Source organism: Leuciscus leuciscus (assembly GCF_965113295.1).
Source record: "Leuciscus leuciscus genome assembly, chromosome: 10".
NCBI classification, from domain to species: domain Eukaryota; kingdom Metazoa; phylum Chordata; class Actinopteri; order Cypriniformes; family Leuciscidae; genus Leuciscus; species Leuciscus leuciscus.
The window spans coordinates 26,479,425-26,501,260 of NC_138734.1; the positions used below are offsets into that span (position 1 = coordinate 26,479,425).

At 37.8% G+C, this 21,836-nt stretch overlaps 1 protein-coding gene and 2 long non-coding RNA genes across 4 annotated transcripts in view; 2 read left to right on the top strand and 1 right to left on the bottom strand.

Moving 5' to 3' along the window:
* The window catches only part of LOC309508589, a 140,827-nt gene extending 133,359 nt beyond the window's left edge, over nucleotides 1-7,468 (top strand). The window contains exons 2-3 of the long non-coding RNA XR_014209581.1: nucleotides 6,939-7,256; nucleotides 7,323-7,468. This is a non-coding gene — a long non-coding RNA (uncharacterized lncRNA). The remainder of the gene's footprint in view (nucleotides 1-6,938; nucleotides 7,257-7,322) is intronic.
* LOC309508603 overlaps nucleotides 1-21,836 on the top strand; it is a 321,712-nt gene that overhangs the window by 143,991 nt on the left and 155,885 nt on the right. The window lies entirely within an intron of this gene.
* Nucleotides 1-21,836, bottom strand: part of zbbx (zinc finger, B-box domain containing) — a 55,983-nt gene that overhangs the window by 3,191 nt on the left and 30,956 nt on the right. For both annotated transcript variants that reach the window (XM_082182894.1, XM_082182893.1), the window contains exons 11-17: nucleotides 13,790-13,893; nucleotides 12,085-12,203; nucleotides 11,871-11,932; nucleotides 10,720-11,612; nucleotides 9,453-9,679; nucleotides 4,794-4,932; nucleotides 1,467-1,625 (exon numbers count right to left, since the gene is read on the bottom strand). In XM_082182894.1, coding sequence (XP_082039020.1) covers nucleotides 1,467-1,625; nucleotides 4,794-4,932; nucleotides 9,453-9,679; nucleotides 10,720-11,612; nucleotides 11,871-11,932; nucleotides 12,085-12,203; nucleotides 13,790-13,893 — 1,703 coding nt within the window. The remainder of the gene's footprint in view (nucleotides 1-1,466; nucleotides 1,626-4,793; nucleotides 4,933-9,452; nucleotides 9,680-10,719; nucleotides 11,613-11,870; nucleotides 11,933-12,084; nucleotides 12,204-13,789; nucleotides 13,894-21,836) is intronic.

The following is a 21,836-nucleotide window of genomic DNA, read 5'->3' on the forward strand; positions in this document are numbered from 1 at the left end:
TGTTCTTGCTGAATAAAAAGTATTAATTTCTTAAAAGAATGTTACTGATCCCAAACATTTGAATGGTAGTGTTGAAGTGAACAAGAATGATTAATTCACCTAAAAATATTTATTTAAAAGCAGTAGTTCAGAACTAAAATACCCAGGTGAAATACTGTTGCAGGAGTGATTGTGTATTAACTGATATCGCTTCCCACGATTTGAACTCGGGAGCCAACGGCTTTGAGTGTCCCCCGATGCACAAGGCTCATTCTAGCGTGTCTAACCTGACACAAGTATACGAGACAAAAAAAGAATGAACGGGAGAGAGAGAAAGAGAAAAGCAGGCAAGAGAGCATGGACGGATATCTGACGCTTTGATTTGCACCAGCCGAAATCACAGCTGTCATGCTGTTAAACAGATTATTTTTCCCTCCTCTGCAGACCTGCGAGTGATGAGCTGAGAGACAGAGAGGAAGATATGTCGAGAGGTAGAGAAAGCAAGACTGATAAACCGAGCTAGCTAGCTGAGCTGATCTGAGTTGAGCTGAGAGATTGAGGAGCGTGCCGTTGGACGCATTCCCTGCACTCCCGTATGCGGCAACCCAGGGTAATCTCTTTATGAAACCTCAGCCGTGTATGCTGGCACAGAAAGCTCAGGAATCAGCTCGGCTTTAATTACGGGCGCGAGCCAATAAATCACGCCATTGCTGAGGGTTAGCGCGACTATTCTACAGCCATGTCATTGATGTCCCGTTGGCCGAAACGCCGTGTCCAAAGGGTTGGAGGACGTTCTCTGTAAATAATCGTTTAGTCACAGCAAAGATATAACATCAGACAGGCTCAACATTTTATAATGTGGACTAAGTCTGCACACAGAAGAAAAAGAAAGAGTAGAGCTGAAGGTTTTATTGTACTCAGACTGTTTTCTAGTGTATGACAAGGGCCTAGATGTGGTAAATAGACCATAGAAAGCGATTAATATGATTGATACCTTCCCTTGAAGGGATAGTTTACCAAATAAATGAAAATTCTGTCTCATCGTCATGTATTCCAAAACAATTTGAGTATGGAGCACACAAAAAAGAAATGTTCTTGTCCATTCAATAGAACCAGACAGTGACCAGGGGCTTTCAAACTTAAAACAGGATGAAAAAGCACCATAAAAGTAGTTTGCGCATTGTGCATTATATTATTATAAGAGATTCATTGAAAATATTGAACTTAAATCTCATTTGGGATTCCACTTCTTTAAACTTTGGGGTCTGTAGTAAGATTTTTATTTATTTATTTTAGATTTCCATTTCAAATGAATGCTGTTCTTTTGAACTTTCTATTCATCAAAGAATCCTGAAAAAATGTATCATGGTTTCCACAAAAAATATCAAGTCACAGAATAAAGTTGTTCTTCGCAGCCCCTTTTTCATTCACATCAAATTAAATCTCTACACACGTCTATTGTTGTACAAGTAATGAAGACTATTTACCTGAGAAGCACAGCCTCTGTGATGACATTCTGCTATGGCATGGTGTGAATGCACGAGGGGTGCTACTGATGGGTCCACCGTTCACCAGCGCAGTGACTAGCCCCTCATCTGCGTGATGCTGGAGACTGCTGCTGGATCTCCAGGACCCCTGCCCTGCAACTACAGTACCAAGAAAATGATACACGAAAACAAACAATGAGATCTCCACACAGCAAGACAAGATTCATCATGTACTGCAGTCTTGAAGGTGAGCAACGATCAGAACATACAGTTTACTAGAAGGCCAATGTGTTACTGTACATCACAAGTCTAAATGTTCACCCTGAATGTGTAACCTTCATCATCAGAAGGCAAGAGGACCACAGTCAAACAAACACAAAAGATGGAAAGGATTTTAGTGCCAGCAAATATCAGTTGGCCCTTCTTTTGCAAAACTCACACACACACACACACACGGTTTGTGTGCACGGTAACGTAACACTGGTTTTTCCAAATTTTTTATTGTTCAGGTTGGGCGCCAGACAGTTTAAATAACTGACAAACAAATTTATAATTTTCTGTTAACCACCCTTACAGGAAGAAGAAAGAAACAGAAATGTCCATTCACATAGCAACAACAACAATAACAAATAAATACATAAATATTTCAGTCTCTTAATGACCAGAAACACGCCCTCAGAAATGAGCAAACGAAAAGATTCTTTAAAAATGAAACACTGGCGCATTTGCACACAGGCCGTCAAGGTTCAACAGTAGGCCATTTAAAAATAATAACAAAAAGGGGTCCAAAAATCATCCCAAAACATGAGTAGGCTAAATATATAATGAAAACGAAATTAAAGATGCAAGAGAAAGTAGCTTCACGACACGCTGAAACAACGGCCTCGTTTTCCCCTGACTTTTCCAGACGCTGCTTCCAAACTTCCCGACCAGGCTCTCGCTTCCGCTTCTTTACTTTCTCTTTTCTTTTCCTCTCAATCACCCAAACACCACCTCTTTTCGTTACCATATTTAGATTTGCGTTTGTAAAAATTATAATAAATATGCAAATAGGCTTTGTTTTCTTTATTATTTTGTTCGGTAACACTTTAGAATACTGTACCGTTATTAATGAATAACTACACAGAAACAAGTGAGTAATGCAATATTAACATTCTAGTAACTACTATTAACTAATCTCTGTTTCTCGAATTAGTAGTAATAGTGCTCAGCTGAATAAGGTAATTCACTATAAGCTAATCAGTAACTACAATTTTTTCATACCTCCCAAAGGACTACGTAGAAGAGAGATGAGATTAATGTACAATATATAATTGATTCTAAAGTAAAGATCATGCAAACCCACTAGTAATGACTCAAATATAACCAAATCCTTCAGAAAGTAAATAACTAATTATTTGGAACAGTGTTCTAAAGTGAAAAGCATGAAGTCAACTGAAGTCATTGTAAGCTTTTGAGGTTTTTGTAAGGTTTTGGATGTAATGACTCAAGTGTTACTACTTCCTTTTTAGAGGGACTAATCTAGCTTGGGCTTAAAGGACACAATAGGACACTCCTTCTGAGCTTCTAACCATCAACCTATTGGTTAACACCTTGAGCTTTAGCTGGAAAACCACATGGGCCAAAACACACCCAACAGCCTGACTGCAGACAGTGACTGTTTGAAGGTTAAACATGTCTGCCTTCTATTGCCATCTTAAACGCCTGCTGTAATTAAGCCTTTTTCCGACTGACTGGCCAGTGCTCCTGTCAGTGTACGTCAGGGATTACAGATGCACAGACAGGCCGATAAAAACGACTCGACTGTGACAGAGAAGAAGAAAAAAAGATGAGAAAGGAAAAGACTTTGCTGGAAAATGATGAAGACACTTATCAGCCAATGAAAACAGAGATGACAGAGACAGAATTGAACTGAAACAGGGACTTATTAGTCCTCTGTTTTCATTAACCTTGAAGCTCAATGAACCAAACATATGCTTCATTTTTTACGGTATATTAGATAAAAACTGTCTTTTGCATATTTATATTCAGCCTACCCAATACAAATACATCATTTGTTCTCTAATAATTGAGATAAGACATTTGGAATGTGGCTCTTATGTGGTTCCAACAATAATATATGACCACACTTATACAAACCACAGCCATCTCTCTTAACAGTGCATTCTGTGCAGCGAGTGTTATTTAGATACCTAATTATTCCATACTTAGATGGATTGGCCATTGAAGAGAGCTGCTAGCTTAAAGATGAGTATAAAATATGCCTCTTTTTTATACATTCATTATTTCCTGGAATTATCCTTTAGCTCCTCAGTTAATGTGCTACCTTGGCGAAGCCATTAGCCCGACTGTAAACACTAATATTTCTCTTTAAACAGCTTAATTTAAAGCCTTTATTTGGTAAGGATAATATTAATATGCTAATTAGCCCCATCTCCACTCACTCATGTGTATGCGCGTGTTAAACAACTTCGGTAGGACGTGAAAATGATAACTGCGTCGGGCTGAAACTAGCAAAAAACACTTGCGTCCCGCTTGGCGCTGCATTACGCTGGGTGTATGATAGGGCCCCTAGTATTCGATTAGTAAGTATTATTTTAGAAGCATGATTTGGAGTGTGTACACTACTGTTCAAAAGCTTTTTCTTTGAAAGAAATTATTTTATTCAGCAAGGAGGCATTCAATTAATGAGTAATTTATTTATTAATTTATAAATTAATGAGAAAAAAGTTATATTTCACAATATTGCTGTTGTTATTGCATTTTTTGCTCAAATAATGCCTTGGTTAGCATAAGAGACTTACCTTACCGGCCCCAAACTTTTGAACATTAGTGCATATTTTTAAGATTGCATCTGATCCATTATGAAGATTTAGACTTCTGTGTGAAGTTGTTAATCACTGGTCTGTGTCAGATCATGGGGTATCTTAACTCAAGAGAGCGCTGTCATTATGAAAATTCATATTCAGTGTACTTGTGCTCCTGTGAAAAAGGAGATAATCTGCTTTGAGTTCAGCTCTTCTTCATGGCTTTATACAGAATTATGTGCTGTTATCACAGTAAAACTTGACTATACTGAACCTTACTGAAGTGAAGTCAATGTTTTGTGTCTCTACGAATGCTACTGTAGAGGCATCTTGACCCAACCGTCTCAGGTGTGCTGCGCACAAAAATGTCAAGAGCTTCCGCAAAATGGGAAGCTCCAAGCTGATTGACTGACTTTATATAATTTCACATTTTAAAAGGGCTGTATCTTGCATTCTAATCCTCAGCAATATTTTGCTTTGTTTAGCCAGAACAGAGCCTTTGTTTTGTTTCTGTACATACCGAGAGAAATCTCCATGTAGTTCTGCTCTTCTCTAGGTTTTTGAGCTGGAGCTGGACTGTGTTGCAGGACTCCAGGGTACAGCCCCAGCGTGAGGAACCCTTCAAGATCTTGGTACTGCCCTGACTGGATTTGCTGTCGCTGGGATACAGAATGGAAGGAAGAAAAGAGAAGAAAAATAGTCAGAAAGTCATTACTCATAAACGGGTCAATGGTGTGGCAATTACTTATTTACAGACCTATTAATGTATTCAGAATGTATAAAAATGCAATTCATACAGACAATGACATGAATCCTTTAAATGTTTTCAATTTCTGTATAAAAATTCATTGAATATTTCTGTGAGGCTTAAAGTAAAAAAAAAAAAAAAACTGGATGGTAATCACTGCGTGATCCCCCTGTTGTCAATAATTTTATCCCTTAAAACTCATATTTGATCAAAAAAAGTATATATTTAAAAGTTTTTCCCTGTGAATTTTTTTTTCTTAATGCCTTAAAATAGCTTGAATGTAATTCCACACCTTTGCTTCATTTAGTATATACAGACGGTTGGTCTGGGAACGCCCCCGGGAACGCCCCGTCACGTGATGTGAATTTAGCCCGTGGGGGAAAACATTGCCTTGGCGCTCATTGAAATACACGGGGCAATCATGCCGAAGAGTTGCTGTGTCGTTTTCTGTACCGCCAATAAACAAACAAATTATGAATTAATGTTCTACATCCTTCCTAATAAACACACAGAACCGGAAATGAGGACAAAATGGCTTTTGAGCTTTCTTTTTTGAGATTGCTGTGTGAGTAGATCCCTGTGTGATAGTAGTGGGTGTTAAACTCGTATTAGGCAGTGGTGGGCTAGTTTTGTCTACAGTACATCCCTTACGAAAAAGAACTATAGTAATCCTATAAGATTTCTATAGTAGTGTATAATACTTATGTGATGTTCTGTAATACCTCTATAGTACTTCTATAGTATGTCCCAAAATACTATAGTATTCCTGTAGGATTACTATAATATTTTGTCTCAAAATACTACAAGTTTCCTATAGTTGTTTTTCATAAGGGATGTCTCATTCACATTAGCGTTATCAGCTGAAGGCTCATGACGCGAGCCGTGAACCTATGGAGTAGACTGCAGTCTGTGAGTTACTAGAGGACTTTAGGGACAACTGTCAGCACAGTCCCTCGGCAACTTCGTACTACTGATCACCGTTTTACAAAAGGATTAATAGTTTGGAGTGAAGCATACGTACAATTGGTAAGTGACAAGGTTTTATGGAGTTATAGTATTCAACATAAGTTGATTGAGTTATAGGCTAATGTTACCGCTACAGCTGCTGCAATGTCTTGGAGATTCAACCAGATCACAAAATATGTCTGGAAACGACACCTCCGGCCATTTGGTTGGGTCATTGACTCAGTTTTTAATTAAATAAGGGCTATCATAACCTATTGCAGTTCATTTTACAATGTACCGTTGCCGGTCGGCAGGCGTCAATGACTCGCAATACCACATTTTTGTCATTCAAATACACACGATGTTCGCAGTGTTTTCCCCCACGCCGACTCCACCCTCGCCACGCCCCCAACTATGACTAGATGCCGACTGTATGTATACGTGGATCCATGAATATGCAAATTAGCCCCGCCTCCACTCACACCAATTTAGAGCTTCACTCTGTCAATTTGTAGTAAACGTTGCAAAATGGTATCACTCTTTACAATGTCGGACAAATCACGGTAATTAATATGATTAGCCTTTTGCTTGACTACGTTATCAAACAGCTAATAATGTGTAAATATTACACAAACCATGTTCCCGTTCACCATCTCAGGCCGCCTTCTAAAAATCAGCATACTTAGAAATGCTTTGAACATCATAGAACGTCAGTGGAGAAAGGCATATACAGTAGTTCATCATGTAAGGGTTAATGCCCGACGAGGTGTCCATTGTCAGGTATTAATGGACGACGGCGAGGCGTGAACCCTCCGACGCGCAGCGGAGGACGGTTGCCTCTGCCGAAATCCAATAATACCTGACAATGGACACCCTCGAAGGGCATTAACCCACTTATACCATGGTTACTTGCCAAAGAACACATTTTTAAAACATTAGTTTATATTTTAATTAGTTTTAATTGAGCGTAAGCGTCAGTTCTGGCAGGCCAGGTAGTCAAGACGCTGCTAACGCTATTGGCCAATAACACGGTCTCATCAGCTGAGATGCATCAGCTGTTTTGCATCAGCACATCAGCTGTTCAACTCCCCTCGATGCTAATGGCTACGCTAAAAACAGGGCGCCCTTTTTAAGCAGATTCAGTTCACTCCTAACTGCTTGATGCTAGCTTCTCTGCAGCCCGCCACCTCCCCAGCTCCTCCTTGTCGTGTATAACGTGGCATTTGCTTTTCTGTCATCGTTGCTGCTCTGTTCATATGGGGAATAGTTCAGCTCTCCCAGTCCTAAACTGTGTGAGTGTTACCTAATGCTGCTGATGTCCTCTGACTCTCTGCTATTTCATGGTGCTCATGAAAGGTCAGAGGACTCCCTGAACAGAGCCATACCGCCAAATTTAATTCAGAATTATCAACTTGAATTGCAATTTATTCAATAAAAATTCCCTAAATCATTTTTATTGTCATGTATGTTCTTGACTTAATGGACCTGACAGAAATAAACTAATGTTTTAAAAATGTGTTATTTGGCAAGTGACCATGGTATGAATAGTTATTGTACTGAATGCATTTTACAATAACTATTCATACCATGGTCACTTGCCAAATAACACAATTTTAAAACATTAGTTTATATTTTAAGTTTTTACAAACAATAACTTGGTTTCCCTGGTTACGCCTGACGGTTTATTTAGCAACCGGAGATATTTATAGTCCCCTCGATTTATAGTCTGTATAGATACTTTGACTGCCTGTTGCTATGGTTACTCACAGCTGATGTAGCCAGCGCATTTATTTATTAATTTCGAACGGTAAACAGTCCGTTTCACCAGAACTCCTTTACTAGGTGTCCTCTATCACTTTTTAATGGACACCCTGCAGCCAATCAGAATCGAGTATTCACCCAGATCATGTTATAAAACATCATAATATACATCATATACATAATTCACCAGCTATATTGCTAAATGTACCGTTATGTTACGTATGTTACCCTCATTCCCTGAAGGAGGGAACGGAGACGTCACGTCGGATGACCGACAAATAGGAATTTTTGCAAGAGAGGCCAATCTACTTTGGGTGTAACTAAGGGTACGTTTACACGACAACAATATGCTTAAAACTGAGAAGTTTTTCCTTTGAGTTTTCTGCATACAGACAACATCATTGTCAAAACAATAACCATTAACATGGATCCGTGAAAACGACTAAAAACGCTGTATTCTGCTGCCAGGCCATTAGATGACGATGAAACACTATAGACTGAACACATAATATGCATGTGCATGACGTCATCGTCTTCAGAGATTCGCGTTTTTGTTGTTTACATGGAGACCGTTTTCAAAAACTTGCACTTTGAAACCCGTTTTCCAAAATTTGCGTTTTTAGGCACCCAAAACGCTGTTGTCGTGTAAACGAACGGCCAAAACACATTATCAGTTTTAAGTTTTTAGTTGAAAACGGTGTCGTGTAAACAGCCCCTAAAACCAGCCAATGCACATTGGCATGCGATAATTGCATCAGCTGCGCTGCATTGCGACACATGACAGTATAATGTGCAGCAGGTGCAATACGTTTTTGAGGTTTTCGCTGAGGAGCCGAGCCGGTGACCTGGCTGCCCCAGTGGGGAACAGCAAATGTGGTGACGGTACATGACGTCTCCGTTTTAGGAGACGTGTGTAAAAATGCAGCAAAGTGATGATGCTTTCAAAAATAATGCCAGGAACAGATTTATCAATTTACTTCTATTAACCAAATCAAATCAATATTTGTTGTGACCTTTGCGTATAAAACAGCCTTTGTCCTAGGTACACTTGTGCATAGTTTTTCATGTAGATTTGCAAAGCTTTCAGAAAATGAGAAACAATTGTGTTTTTATTGAGTCGCAATCGGTGTCCTTTAAACGGAAAATGAGGTATCAATCAAAGAATCAGCGGGTGGTAGTTAAGAACAAATTTTCTGATCTTCAGACAAAAGAGCTGCGATAAAGCCACTTTCCGATCAGATATTTAATTTCAGGTGTTTACTATAATGCATTTTTCTTTGCTCTCTCTTTCTTTTACACCATTAAACTCTGATAGTCCATTTGCGGCAGACTTGATGGCTCTGTTTCCTCTCGTCCCTCATCAACTGAGTGGATATGAGAGTAGTCTGTGCTTTTTATTGCTATTATCTCTCACACAGCTTGCAATTAAAATTACACAGGAGTAATATCTAATTGATTGAGTCTTTGGTATCCGATAGTTTCCAGCAAAACTATTCGATATGAACAACAGAATTATTTGTATAGTTCTCATACTCTCTCTCTATAAAGGCCAATTTACACTGCATCTGACAGACGTATATGTACATGTGACTTCATAAGAGACTTCTTTAAAAAAAAAAATTTAAAAAAAAAAATTATCTTACCAACCACAACCTTTTGAACTGTAGTCTTTTAACTGTTTTAAATAGTTTTGAAGGTAACCTGTTACAAGTAACTTTGGTTCACCTGTGAAAATCCTGTAACCAGAACTGGCTCTGTGCTGTCGTGTTCTGTCTTTGAGAGGCTTTGGAAAGAGAAATGAGGGTCTGTTGGAGGGGTCATGGTGGAACACGGATTGGAAACGTTGTTCTTTTGTTCTTCTGAATCTGCGATTCGTTTCAGTTCTTCATCAGATGAGTCTTCCTCATTGGGCATCAGGCAGTCATCTTCACCTGTCATTTCCTCTTCTGAATCTGAGCAGTGACAAATAGTGAGAGAGGAGAAACCATGAGGACAGGAGGAGACAGAGAAGAGACGTTCCAGCAGGAGGCCGGCAGTGAGGATGCAAACATGCGCCCTTATCTAATGCTCGCAGCGAGCCCCTGGACATGGTCTAGCAGAGCTTGTGTGTTTCTCTTCCCTGCTTCCCGTCTCCTGCCTCCTGCATTAATAATGCTTATCCTACACAGCTTGAAGTTTCCATCACTCTGCTAGTGAGCAAATACCGCAGAAACAACCGCTGTGTGAATGAAGGTGATGTCTACAACTGGTGTTTTCTCATAATCATTACTCTCTGATGCAGATGTACTGAACCCCAAGGGATGCTGAAAATCAGGTTCTTGTCATTTATAAAGAATTTTTCAATGTTTATTGAATATTTGATTCGGCTTGGTCAACCATGCATTTAACTTTAAAATATTTTATACAATAAAGTATCTGAGTTCCTTCAAAGATGTGCTAGTTTCATGTCTCTCTTATCATGCCACGCTCTCCTTATTCTTAGCAACTGAACACAAGCTTTTAAAACAACTTTAAAACTTTTCAACTACTTTAAAACATCTCATGCTAGCATCAAAGTTTTTCTTGATGAACTTTTTTGATCTAGTAACTGAATTTGAAATTATTATTTGAAATTATTTATCAAATTATTTATTATACAGTGGTGTCATTTATCATATTGCTGCAGCCAGAATTTTATAAAAGCAATAAGCCAGATGTTTGTTACAGTGATTTTGCAATAGTTAAATAGTAAAGCCCTTCACATTTTGTCTAAAAATACTTTGCAAACCTGGAAAAAATCATTGGAGCAAGCAGATTCAAAAGCTTATTGCTTTTAAAAGTATTTAAATCACTAATAATTACATAGGAAAACATTCTTCATTGCTCACAAAAACATTTGCAGGAGAATTATAAACAGTGGCTAAAGCACAAGAAAAACTAAACTGCAATTAGACGCTGCTATTTTCAATGTTGTCAACTTTAATAAAAATCTACTAGTAGAAGTTATACTAACCTGACATGCTCAGCTGTAGGGAGAGCACTGTAGTTTTGGGTGACCTTCGTGAGCCCTTTAACCATTTGGAGGGCAGGGTTGAATGGTGCCCATCAGTATGAGAGGATTCAACCCCTGGTGCAGAGGACCTAATGGACTCATGGACACACATAGTAGGTGTACCACTATCTGAGACTAAAGCAAACTGTGATGATTCTTGAATTGCAGTAATTGGGGAAGTGATGGCACTTTCTGGAGACAGTTGAGTTAATTTCATTTCAGAATCTGCTGTTAAAACAGCAGGTCTAGATTGGATTGGGTTGACTGGAGAGGATACAGGTCTAGACCTTGGGGAAGGAGAGTCTGGAGGTTTTGGACTTTGTTTAGGGATGAGAATAAATGCAGGAGAATGACATTGAGAAGACCTGGCAGATGGTACTCCAGGAGGAGAGGGGCTGACAATGGAAATATTGTCCTCAAAGTTTGGAAAAGTTTGATTCAATTTGGTTTTTGGAAGTGAAGGAGATAACGTTGGTAGTAGCTCTAAGGGTTTGTCCTGTTGTGCTGTAGAAAACCTTGTCTGTGTGCTTGGTTTTGGAGAGTCACTCAGTTTCACTTTCTGGCCTCCTCTTCGTGAAATCGACAGAAATGGTTGTGAGGTAGTCGAATGGTGCTGTGATCTCTGAAGCCTCATTTGAAGTGGAGAATCACTTTCTGATCTTTGCAATGATGACGTAAATGTTTCAGTCTCTTGTGACGACGGCCACATTTCATGAGAAGAATACATATTTATCCCAGAATTACTTTCCAAGAACAATCCTTTGGTCATCGAGGAGAGGGATGGTGTGGAAGTCAAAACTGAACATCCAAATTCTCCTCGTCCAGATAAATCTTCATTTTCAACAGCCACAAACCTTTTGGAAGAAAAACAGACATGCATATATAGTATCTAACTAGTCTGAAACCTACTGCCACAGTTAGCAGCCTTATTTTAAGTCTAGTTGTGGCTGATACAAATATCAACATGACACTGTATTTGTGTTAGCTCTGATTTAAGAAAAAATAACTTCTTCAATTATATTCTTGCTTCAAGACGAAACTCCTACTGTGATCTTTTCTGTCGTTTCCTTTCAAAAAGTCGCAGTTTTTCACCTTGATCTTTTGTTTCTTACATTTTACTCTTATTTCCCTGCTTGACTCCAAAGGATCTGAACGTTACAGCGTCTACATCCATCTGGAAAAATTAAAGCAACAACAACAAAAAAAATGACACAGGAGAAATGGAAAAGGCAGAATGAAGTTTATGAAAACAGCAATGAGGAGTCATTCGCTGGCCATCGTCTAGCAGTCCATTACAAAGACTGGGGTGGTGGAGGTCATAATTACCTCATCTAACTCTACGATGCTTAAACAGGATTCTGCAGGGCAGTCCAATTTCCGAGCATCCTCAGCGAGACCAATTGCGAAGAGAGAGTTCAAGTATTTGTGCAACTCCATCCGCTCTGCTGCAAATCAGAGGCAGTAAAACAGATTTATGTTCAAATAAATTAAATCAGTTCAATAATCAGAATGGCCTTATTGCTGTAAATGTGTGTATTTATTCATAATACAGAGTGACAGATAACCAGCTAAGAACACATGACTTTGTGAAGATTCATGAACCAGTTTTCAATGGGGGAGTAGGGCAGGACTTGATTTTATAAATCAGAACTTGATTGGATAGTGTAAAATAGACATTTCATATCAGAATATCTATCATTATTTAATATTACTGCAGAAAACTATTACATTAACTTTTAAATGTTACATTTCTGCATTACAGTATATTGGAGTCTGTTTGAGTATTATTTGAGTCTATGCCCTGTGAAACTTTTCCCTTTATCTTTTCTGAATAAATACCCAATCTGTACCGAATTCATATTACTTACAGAAAAAGTAATTGTTTTTATAATATTTCTTCAAAATACACCATTCAAAGGTTTGGAATCAGTAAGATAACATTTAGAAAAAATTCAAATAAAAAAACAATTATTTTAAACTGTAATAATATTTCACAATATTACTCTTTTTACTGTAAAAAAAAATGGTGTATAAATACTGTAAAAAAAATACACATAAATGCAGCCTTGGTGAGCATAAGAGACTTCTTTCAAAAACATTAGAAAATTGTACTGATTTTAAACGTATAATCAACTGTCCACCTTTGAAAATGTTTTTTTTTTTTTTTTTGATTATGGAAACAAGGCAGTGCAAGAGGGGAAAAATATTAGAAACCAATTACTTAATGATCTTCTCAAAATTCTTGCCATATATTATAAACTGCATATTATGTTGCAGTCAGAAAAATGTCACATTACAGAAGTGAAATGCTTTGCAAATGTCATTTTATGTCTTTAAATGTAGAGTGCGTCAAGACAAGCTATCAGCAGATTGAACAGGTGACCAGCTATTCAAACCCAAATCAGACGAATGCCCATAAAAATGCCTTTGCATTTGAAAAAGTGAAAATGACTGAAAAGTGTTTTGGGTCGTGAGCATCGGGGATGTGGGCTTCAGAAAAGATGCGTCAGGCTCGGGCTGGTGCAGATGAAGAGAGACGCCGCTCATCACCGAGGCTGTTTGGGAAAAGCTGAAGGTGGTCAGATCTTTGACAGCTGTGATCAACTGGCCTCCCAGCAGCACCTAGAAACTTCTCTCAATCAGCTGTCGGAGTGCTCTGTCAGATGATCGCCCTCCCTCCAGTGTAATAAGAGCTGTGTGATTACCCTTCAGGGACACAGTGATGGATCCGAGCTGCCGGCTGTGAGAAGAGAGCTGCCCTCCGCACTGACTCTCACAGCTCATTTCTCCAACTTTTTGGAGAGAGTGCAGTTATATGGGTCTTTGTGAATCAAACCTGCTGCTGGCATGTGCATGACCAGTAACCCACTACTCATCATTCTTCATCCAAACCAGATACGATACGACACGACATGTTTCCAGCGACAAATTGCATATATAGTTTTTAAACTAACACAATTGCACAATTAATCATTATTATGTGCTTGCCAGAAAAAGAAAAAAAAAGTGTGTGTGATGAAACGGGTCACACCTGTCAGTTGTCGGCTCAGTTCATCCGTCTCTGCAGGTGGAGGTGAGGGTGGCTCTGGCCGGTGTTGGACGACAGACCGGGGCTGAAATTCTTCGATTTGTCCTCTGAGGGAGAGAAAATAATGCTGTTCCCAGTAAATCACACTCAGAAATTTTAAGATAATTAATCAGTCTCCCTTTCCTCAACGGTGCAACTATAAATAAACAACATTTCAGCGCAGCACAGCACTTTATTAATAGCTTTATGCACCTCTGAAAAAAAAAATCGCCAGTAGGGAAAAATATTATCAACCAATAATGCAATAGCCTGACATGTTTCACTTCTTTTCAATTTCCATGATCAAATCCATTCCTGCTGTATAAAATCAAGCCCAGCCCTACATTATTTTAGGAATATGTACAACTACACATTTTGAAAAACAGCTAGTTGGCAGGCTCTCTGGTTAAAGGGGTGGTTGAATATGATTTCACTTTTCTAACTTTAGTGTGTGTAATGTTGCTGTTTGAGCATAAACAACATCTGCAAAGTTACAGTGCTCAAAGTTCAAAAGCAAAGGGAGATACTTTCTTTTAAAGAAATTGCTTTTTAAGGACTTCAACAAACGGCTGGTAGGGACTACACGACATTCCTCCCGGGTTAGTGACATAACAAACCCTAAAATTGACATAAACCCCGCCCCTGGGAACGCGATTTATAGATCATCAAGACAGAATATGCTAATCAATGACTAGAAGATAACTACACATAAGCTACAGAAGTTCACCAACTAACCATTCAGAAATGTTGTCTACATGTTGTCACTTCGTCTTGAGTCTCTCCATCTTTCTGACTTCGGTTTGAACATAAAAGGCTAAAGTTTTTGAAATTGTCAGTGCATGTCTGTGTGAGATAAAAGGACACAAGCTCTTGAAGCTCCGCCCTCTGAGCCGGGAGCAGCAGCTCATTTGCATTTAAAGGAACAGAAACAAAAACGGTGCATTTTTGCTCACCCTAAAAAAGTGAAAAACTTTAACATGCTATATAAAAATATCTCTGGGGTATTTTGAGCTAAAACATACACACTCTGGGGACATCAAAGAATTATTTTACATCTTTACATCTGGGGGCGGCAGTGGCTCAGTGGTTCATGTAGGTTGTCTACAAACCAAAAGGTTGGTGGTTCAATCCCCGGTTCCACTTGACCAAGTGTCGAGGTGTCCATGAGCAAGACCCCAGCTGCTCCCGACGAGCTGGATGGCGCCTTGCATGGCTGACACCGCCGTCGGTGTATGAATGAGTGAGTGAATGGGTGAATGTGAGGCTATGTAAAGTGCTTTGGTGGCCACAGGTCTGTGAAAGCGCTATATAAATGCAGTCCATTTACCATCTTGTGAAAAGGGCATTATACCACCCCTTTAAGTAGTCACCTTGTCAGTGTTATACAGTCTGTCAAATTTGTCCAGTTTTGGATCATCTTCTCCAAACAGAGTTTGTTAGTGAAATATTGACACTAAACACAGCCCTTCAATAGAGTAACTTATGACATACTATGATTTATGAATATGAAAAATATTTAATAATTTTCTTAAAGGGGACATATCATGCCAAATGCACTTTTTTAGCCCTTAAATGCATTTTGTTGTATATTTGGAGTGTTTAGAAGTACAGCAAATATGAAATTATTCTCTTCAGGTGCTTCGTTGATATCTTTATATTCTGTTTTGGTCATATTTTTCAACCTGTTCCGATTTTTCTGTTATCTATGACGTTTTGTGAACTATTACGTCACAGTATTTGCAGCGGAACTGCCAAATAAGGACATTGACTTCCGGCCCAACACTTCGAGCAATCCGCCATTGTTATTTCTCGCTACAATTTTGTAGTCCAAGCTAAAGGATGCAGAAGTTACGAGAGGGTAAGTTAAAATGTTCGGTTGTTGGATGTAGTAACCCACACGCTTCATTACACCGTCTAATGTAGATGAATTGCCGCGCTTGTGACAGGACGCATGTTTAACTGAAAGAACGAGCAGAGAGAGAGAGACCCCGGTCGCGCGCGCGCTCACTCTCTCTCTTCAGAGCCAGGCGAAAGTGTAAACAAGACATCACCGTCTCCAAACTAGACGCTGTCTTGCTCTCTCTCCCTCGCACATATTAATCAAAATAAATCGACACGGTGGTAAAAGGTCGGAAGACCAAAGTTTCATGTGTGAATACAGTAACACACCATTGCGATACATACATCCATATGAAGACGTTGTTCTGCAGGTTCGTCGTCTTCATTTTCATCTCGCTCCTGCTCCGACTCTGGCTCGAACATGTAAGGCTGGCTGGACAAGTCTTCCGTTGTTGACATTTTGTTAATAACGTGTGAATAAAAAGTTTCTGTGCCACTAGATAATCGTATCTCTGCTATCAAACTACAAAAATGGCCGAACGGGGTGGAGTTGAACCTCTGCAACCTGGAGAGGGGGCGGGGTATGAAGTGTCTCAGTTGTATTTAAAGAGACCGCACCAAAACGAGTTGCTCTAAGACGCACATCAGAAAAGGGGCCTGTGGAGCTATAATAATGAGGAATTCAGACCCAAGCATTGCAGTTCCGTTTTATATAGACTACAAATGTATGATTTATGTGTAAAAAGGAACAATTTAAAAGCATGATATGTCTCCTTTAATATTTTCTTGATTCCAGTATAAATAAACATCCTTGAAACTAAATAAATTTTGATAAGATTTAAGGTCTGAAATTATAGCATGTACTACTAATAATTTTAATAATAACTATGATAACAGTAAAATTACCTTAAATTAAAACTACCATTTCTTATTATTATCAATGTTGAAAACTGTTTTTGCGGATTAATACAAAGTTTAATACAAATGTCATGACACTCTAGATAGTGCAGGCTGATAGGTCCTTAACTTAATTTGCTAGCGATCACATTATTATCTAAATAGTGCAGCTGATTGGTTGCTGTTGCATCAGCAGCAAACTTATCAGCAGCGCGCTTTCAAAAAAGCATCTGAAATCAACAACTCTATATCTCTGTGCATATTGTGTGGTCTGCTATTAATTCCTAAATGAGCAATCATAACAAGTTATCTACAGATGGTGGACAACCAGAATGCCTATTACGCGCCAGCTGCCGCGGCGAAATCACCGCGGCAAAAATAAACCAGCCGCATTTCAAAGTCGTTCCCGAAATGACCGCCAGGTGGCGCAAAGGGACATTGTGCAAAACAGCAGCAATTGCCGTATTTTAAAATTTAAGTGGGTTAAATATAAAACCCTAAGCCTAATAGGCATATTGTTCATATATATAAATAGGCCTATTAGGCTACAACAGAATAGAACCAAAGATAGAATCAATTTTAGTACTGAAAAAATAGAATCAAAAGTTAAAAATAGAGCAATGACGCTGAATATTTTTACTATTCTATTGAGGAATTAGATAAATGAAGAGCTCTCGTGAGCGATACAATTGCATAGTAATTTATAGTGATTTCAAAAGCAGTCCTTAAAAAAAAAAAAAATACATGGAGTAGTGTGGCATAATTTTTGAGAGATTACGCGGAACGCGTTTTAGTTAAGATCCTGGTTTCAATGCCCTTATATAGGCTAGGCTACTGCTTAAAAAAATGTCAAAAACGCGTTTTGAATTAAAAATTGAAGTTTAAAATGTAGTGTTTTGGCACACCAGGTCGAGTGGCGTTACGCATTGTTCAAAAATCAGGTTTTATTCTGGCATGTTGAATTGGCGTTAGAATTTTTTTTTAGATTTTAGATTTCGTTAGATTTTTTTTCTCATAACAGCAAAAATAACTTAATATATGCCTTGTCTTAATATGACCTACTTAATATAGGCAATAGGCATATAATAGCCTATATAATAAATTAGCAAAACTTGGCCACTAAATATTTAATTTTCAATTATTTTAATTATCACAATTAAAGTTTTAATTGTATTAAATTGAACAAGCAGCATTTAATCAAATATTCTAAAAGATGTATTATTAATAATAATGTTATTTCAACATAATATTTCGTTTTTTCGACATAATATGTGCGTGCAACAAGCAAGATGTGAATTTGTAAATTCGGTGATGCGTGCATTGATTTTTATCAATAAACTAGTGTTTTCTGACAGTGTCGACTGCAAAGATGAAGTTGACGATCGCCATATTTGTAGTGAACGCACCTAGAGAGAAATGCACGTAAAGACATAATCAGAGAGTAGCCTTTTTCTTTTCGTTTTGAATTATTTCGTTTGAAGACATTTCAAGCTTTGTGTATTTGATGTATTTATCATGTCTGTGTGAGGCATACGCTGAGTTTCGTTAAGTTAGGAGGATGAGATGCGCTCCAGCTGACGTGCAATGCAAGTGACCGCGCGGGCGCCTCCATGATTAGTGTCTGTTATATTTGCTTCTCTTACTTATCTCTTAAATCCAGCAATTGGTTGATGAAAAATTTATTAAAATTAAGATACAATTTATAGAAAACGAAATTCACTTTAAAGAAAGGTTTTCTACAAAACAAAACTTAATGAAGTGGTCAAAATCATGTCTGACCCACTCCATATCCATCTCTCGATATAATGCATCCTATCTTACTCGTGCTGTTCACTTTTCATATTCAACATAGATGGAAAAAAATAACATTAGAATATTTTAACAAATATGATACTAAATGAGATTATTTAATGGCTACAACAGTATAGTAGGCCTATAGACTCTATTTGTACAAAATGCTGCACATTCATTTAATTAAATGAAACCTTGTAACGAATTCACACTGTAGGGTAGACTGTGTACAGTTGAGACACCTTAAATAACTTGCGTTCGCAGCAAGCACAAGTTGTGAATTTTGCTGTGCACTTGCATATTAGTGTCAGCTGGGAAGGAAATATAGAGACCAGACCTCTTGGAACTTTAATTGAACAAATTTATAGCGTTGGTAAAGCATACTGAAATTACATCCAAATTTATTAGGCCCTACTGAAAATAAATGTATCGAATTTAAGCAAAGTAGCCTAAATGTTAAGACTGTAAGCCCTTTGCTTTTTTCGTAGCCTATAAAGGATTCTTATAGCCGACTTTGTGTTAATTTAATCTGTAGAGGATTTTTTTAACTCAAACATTAACACTGAAATAAATGAAACTAAAGTATTGTAATTTTTTGGCACACCACGACGAGTGGCGCTATGCATTGTTCTAAAGCCAGGTTTTATTCTGGCATGTTGAATTAGTGTTCGACAAACGCGGCGGCGCGTTCTTTTGAATGAAGAGCGCTTCTCGCTCGTGTGAGCGAACACACACTGGAACGTTAGGCCATGTTGCAACGAGTGAATCGTGGCAGAGTGGTTGAACTTACGTTACGATCATTTAGATGACACGGGTTCGAAACCCGAACTAACTTAGACTACTGGTATTTTTATATTAGCCTATTAATGCATTGTATAGTCTATTGTTGATGCAGAGAGATTTGTCTATAGTTCTAAAACATAGTTTTTTGCTTATAGCCTATTTACAAAATAAAATCACCATGCATTTCCATTTTACACCAAGGAACAAATATTATACAATGACTTTACTTCTGTAACCTATAATAATTCCAATCGTAATTTCAAAAGCAGTTCTGTTAAAAAAACAGAACTGTTATATATGTTATATACAGTTATAACTGTACATACAATATATATACAATATACAGTATATACAATATATACTGTTATAACAGAACATATATATATGACGTTTAAACGACAAACAATAAAATCAGAACCAGTATTCTGTTGCGTTCATGGTTCCAGTGGCAGTAATGCATCCACGGCTTTTCAAAATGTCACAAAGCGTTTTGAGATTGTTTTGAATGAAATATTGAAGTTTATAATTAAGTGTTTTGGCACACCACGACGAGTGGCAAACTCTTTGTTTTGTTTTGCAAACTCAGCTAGGCTAGCCTGTGGGGGGTTTGGAGAAGGCAATAGTTGCTTTATCGTGGGGGTGCAGGAGAGAGGTGTTAATGTTCCGTCTTTCATATGGAGAGTGTCGGAGCCAGCCTGATGAGCAGGCAAAGGCAAAATTCTAAGGATTTATCTAGGATCTAAGCCCTATATCTTATAAAATTTTATATTGTAGTTTTATTGATTGTATTTAAAGGTTTTCCACAAACAATTTCAATTTAGCAGCTCTTTAATTCGCGACCCACCTCGTTTTATTGTAAGGTGAATTCAGCAAGGCATGTTGTATCTTTGAAGGAACAAAAGCTATTTGTTACAGTTTTTTCTTCGTGATTTGTGTGGATGACACACAGCGACATATACAGTATTATCAGCTGTATGGTGTTTTTTTACGCTGAAATGCTTAATTTCGAGAAAGACCCGCCGCGCGCAGTGAGGGAGACCAAACTTACTAAAAAAATATCCAGCGCGAGAGAGGCAAAGAAAAACGCCTGTTCTTAATTTATGTTGCTTTGAACTTTTTTCGTTTTGTACCGTTTTAATTTTTTTATTTAGCTGCAATTTCTTTGACAATAGAAATTTAAAATGTTGCAAGAATAAGATTCTGTGTTTCTTATTTTGCATCACAAAGGGAATAAACTATCGATGCAACCCTGTTTAAATAAAGAAACTGTCCCGACACTTTATTCATACCTTGAAATTTGTGCGATGGGTTTTCAAACTTAATTTTCTTTTACATTTTCATTGTTTATTTTTTAATTGAAAGCAATACTGTATTGAAAGTATTTTTCTGATTTGTTCGATCGGTTTTGAAAAATGTCTTCCGTTGCTATGGCCGGGTATCACTGTCAGTCATCTCAATCTCGTGAATGATTCACACACACACAAAAAAATAATTTAGCAGATTTATATTTTTACATATTCAATCAGTCTCATTTTTGTTCAAATAATGAAATATATATATATATATATATATATATATATATATATATATATATATATATATATATATATATATATATTATAAACAGATAGGAAACTTACCTTTTAAAATGGCGCAGTTGCTGCTGTTTTGCCCTGTCACTTGCGCCACCCGGTAAAGCCTATAGTCATTTCGCGAACGACTTTGAAATTCGACTGGTTTATTTTTTCTGCGGCAGTAATAGGCATTGTGGTTGATTATTTATTAAAGAATTCAATTGATAATCATAACAACAAGTAAGCCTATTTAATTCTGAATATAACAAAGAATGCTTAACCGACTAACATCGGTTAGTAGCCTAACTGCAAGTCCTGAAAATGTTTTAATTTTACGGTAAATTATTTTAATTTATTTCACTGTTATGTTTCAGTTAATAAATCTACAAACACATTAAAATAACACGAAGTAAATGACAAGTAACCTATTGACATAGCCTTTCTAAATGATAGAAAAACTGGGCACACAATGTTAACGTGTGTCTAATTTTTTTAAATTTAATGAATTTGAATTCGTTTAACCACAAGATTTATCTTGAATTTATCTGTGACCTCAGCTCAGATTACTGCCGCGGCAGATTACGTCATTAAGAGAATAAACTGACACTTTTCAAAGTCTGTGATTACAGCGCCACTCAGCGGTAAAAGGCAGCAAATACACATCCCAATTTTGCCGCCGCGGGAACGGCGGCGGTAAAAGTCTCATTCTGGTTGTCCACCATCTGTATATATGCACTCACACTTGTACTCGTACCACATCACATTATGAAAGTTAAATGTGAATGCAACAAAGCATCCAAACAGTGTATACATACAAGGAAAGCAACATAATTTAAATCCGATAACAAATGAAACCAGGTGAAGGAAGTTGATGACCCAGACTTCCTGTTAGTAAAAATCTCAGCTCAGTCAGATTCCCCTGCCCCACAGGTTTAGCCCTTTAAACCTTTTTAGTCCTTAAAACCGGTGATTTACCATACAAACGCATTAGCGGAAAAACCATCAGCCCTCTGTCTTCCAAACAAGTCTCTGTCTGTCTCTCTCTCTCTCTCTCTCTCTCTCTCTCTCTCTCTCTCTCTCTCTCTCTCTCTCTCTCTCTCTCGTTGTGCTCTTGTTTCCTCTCTCTC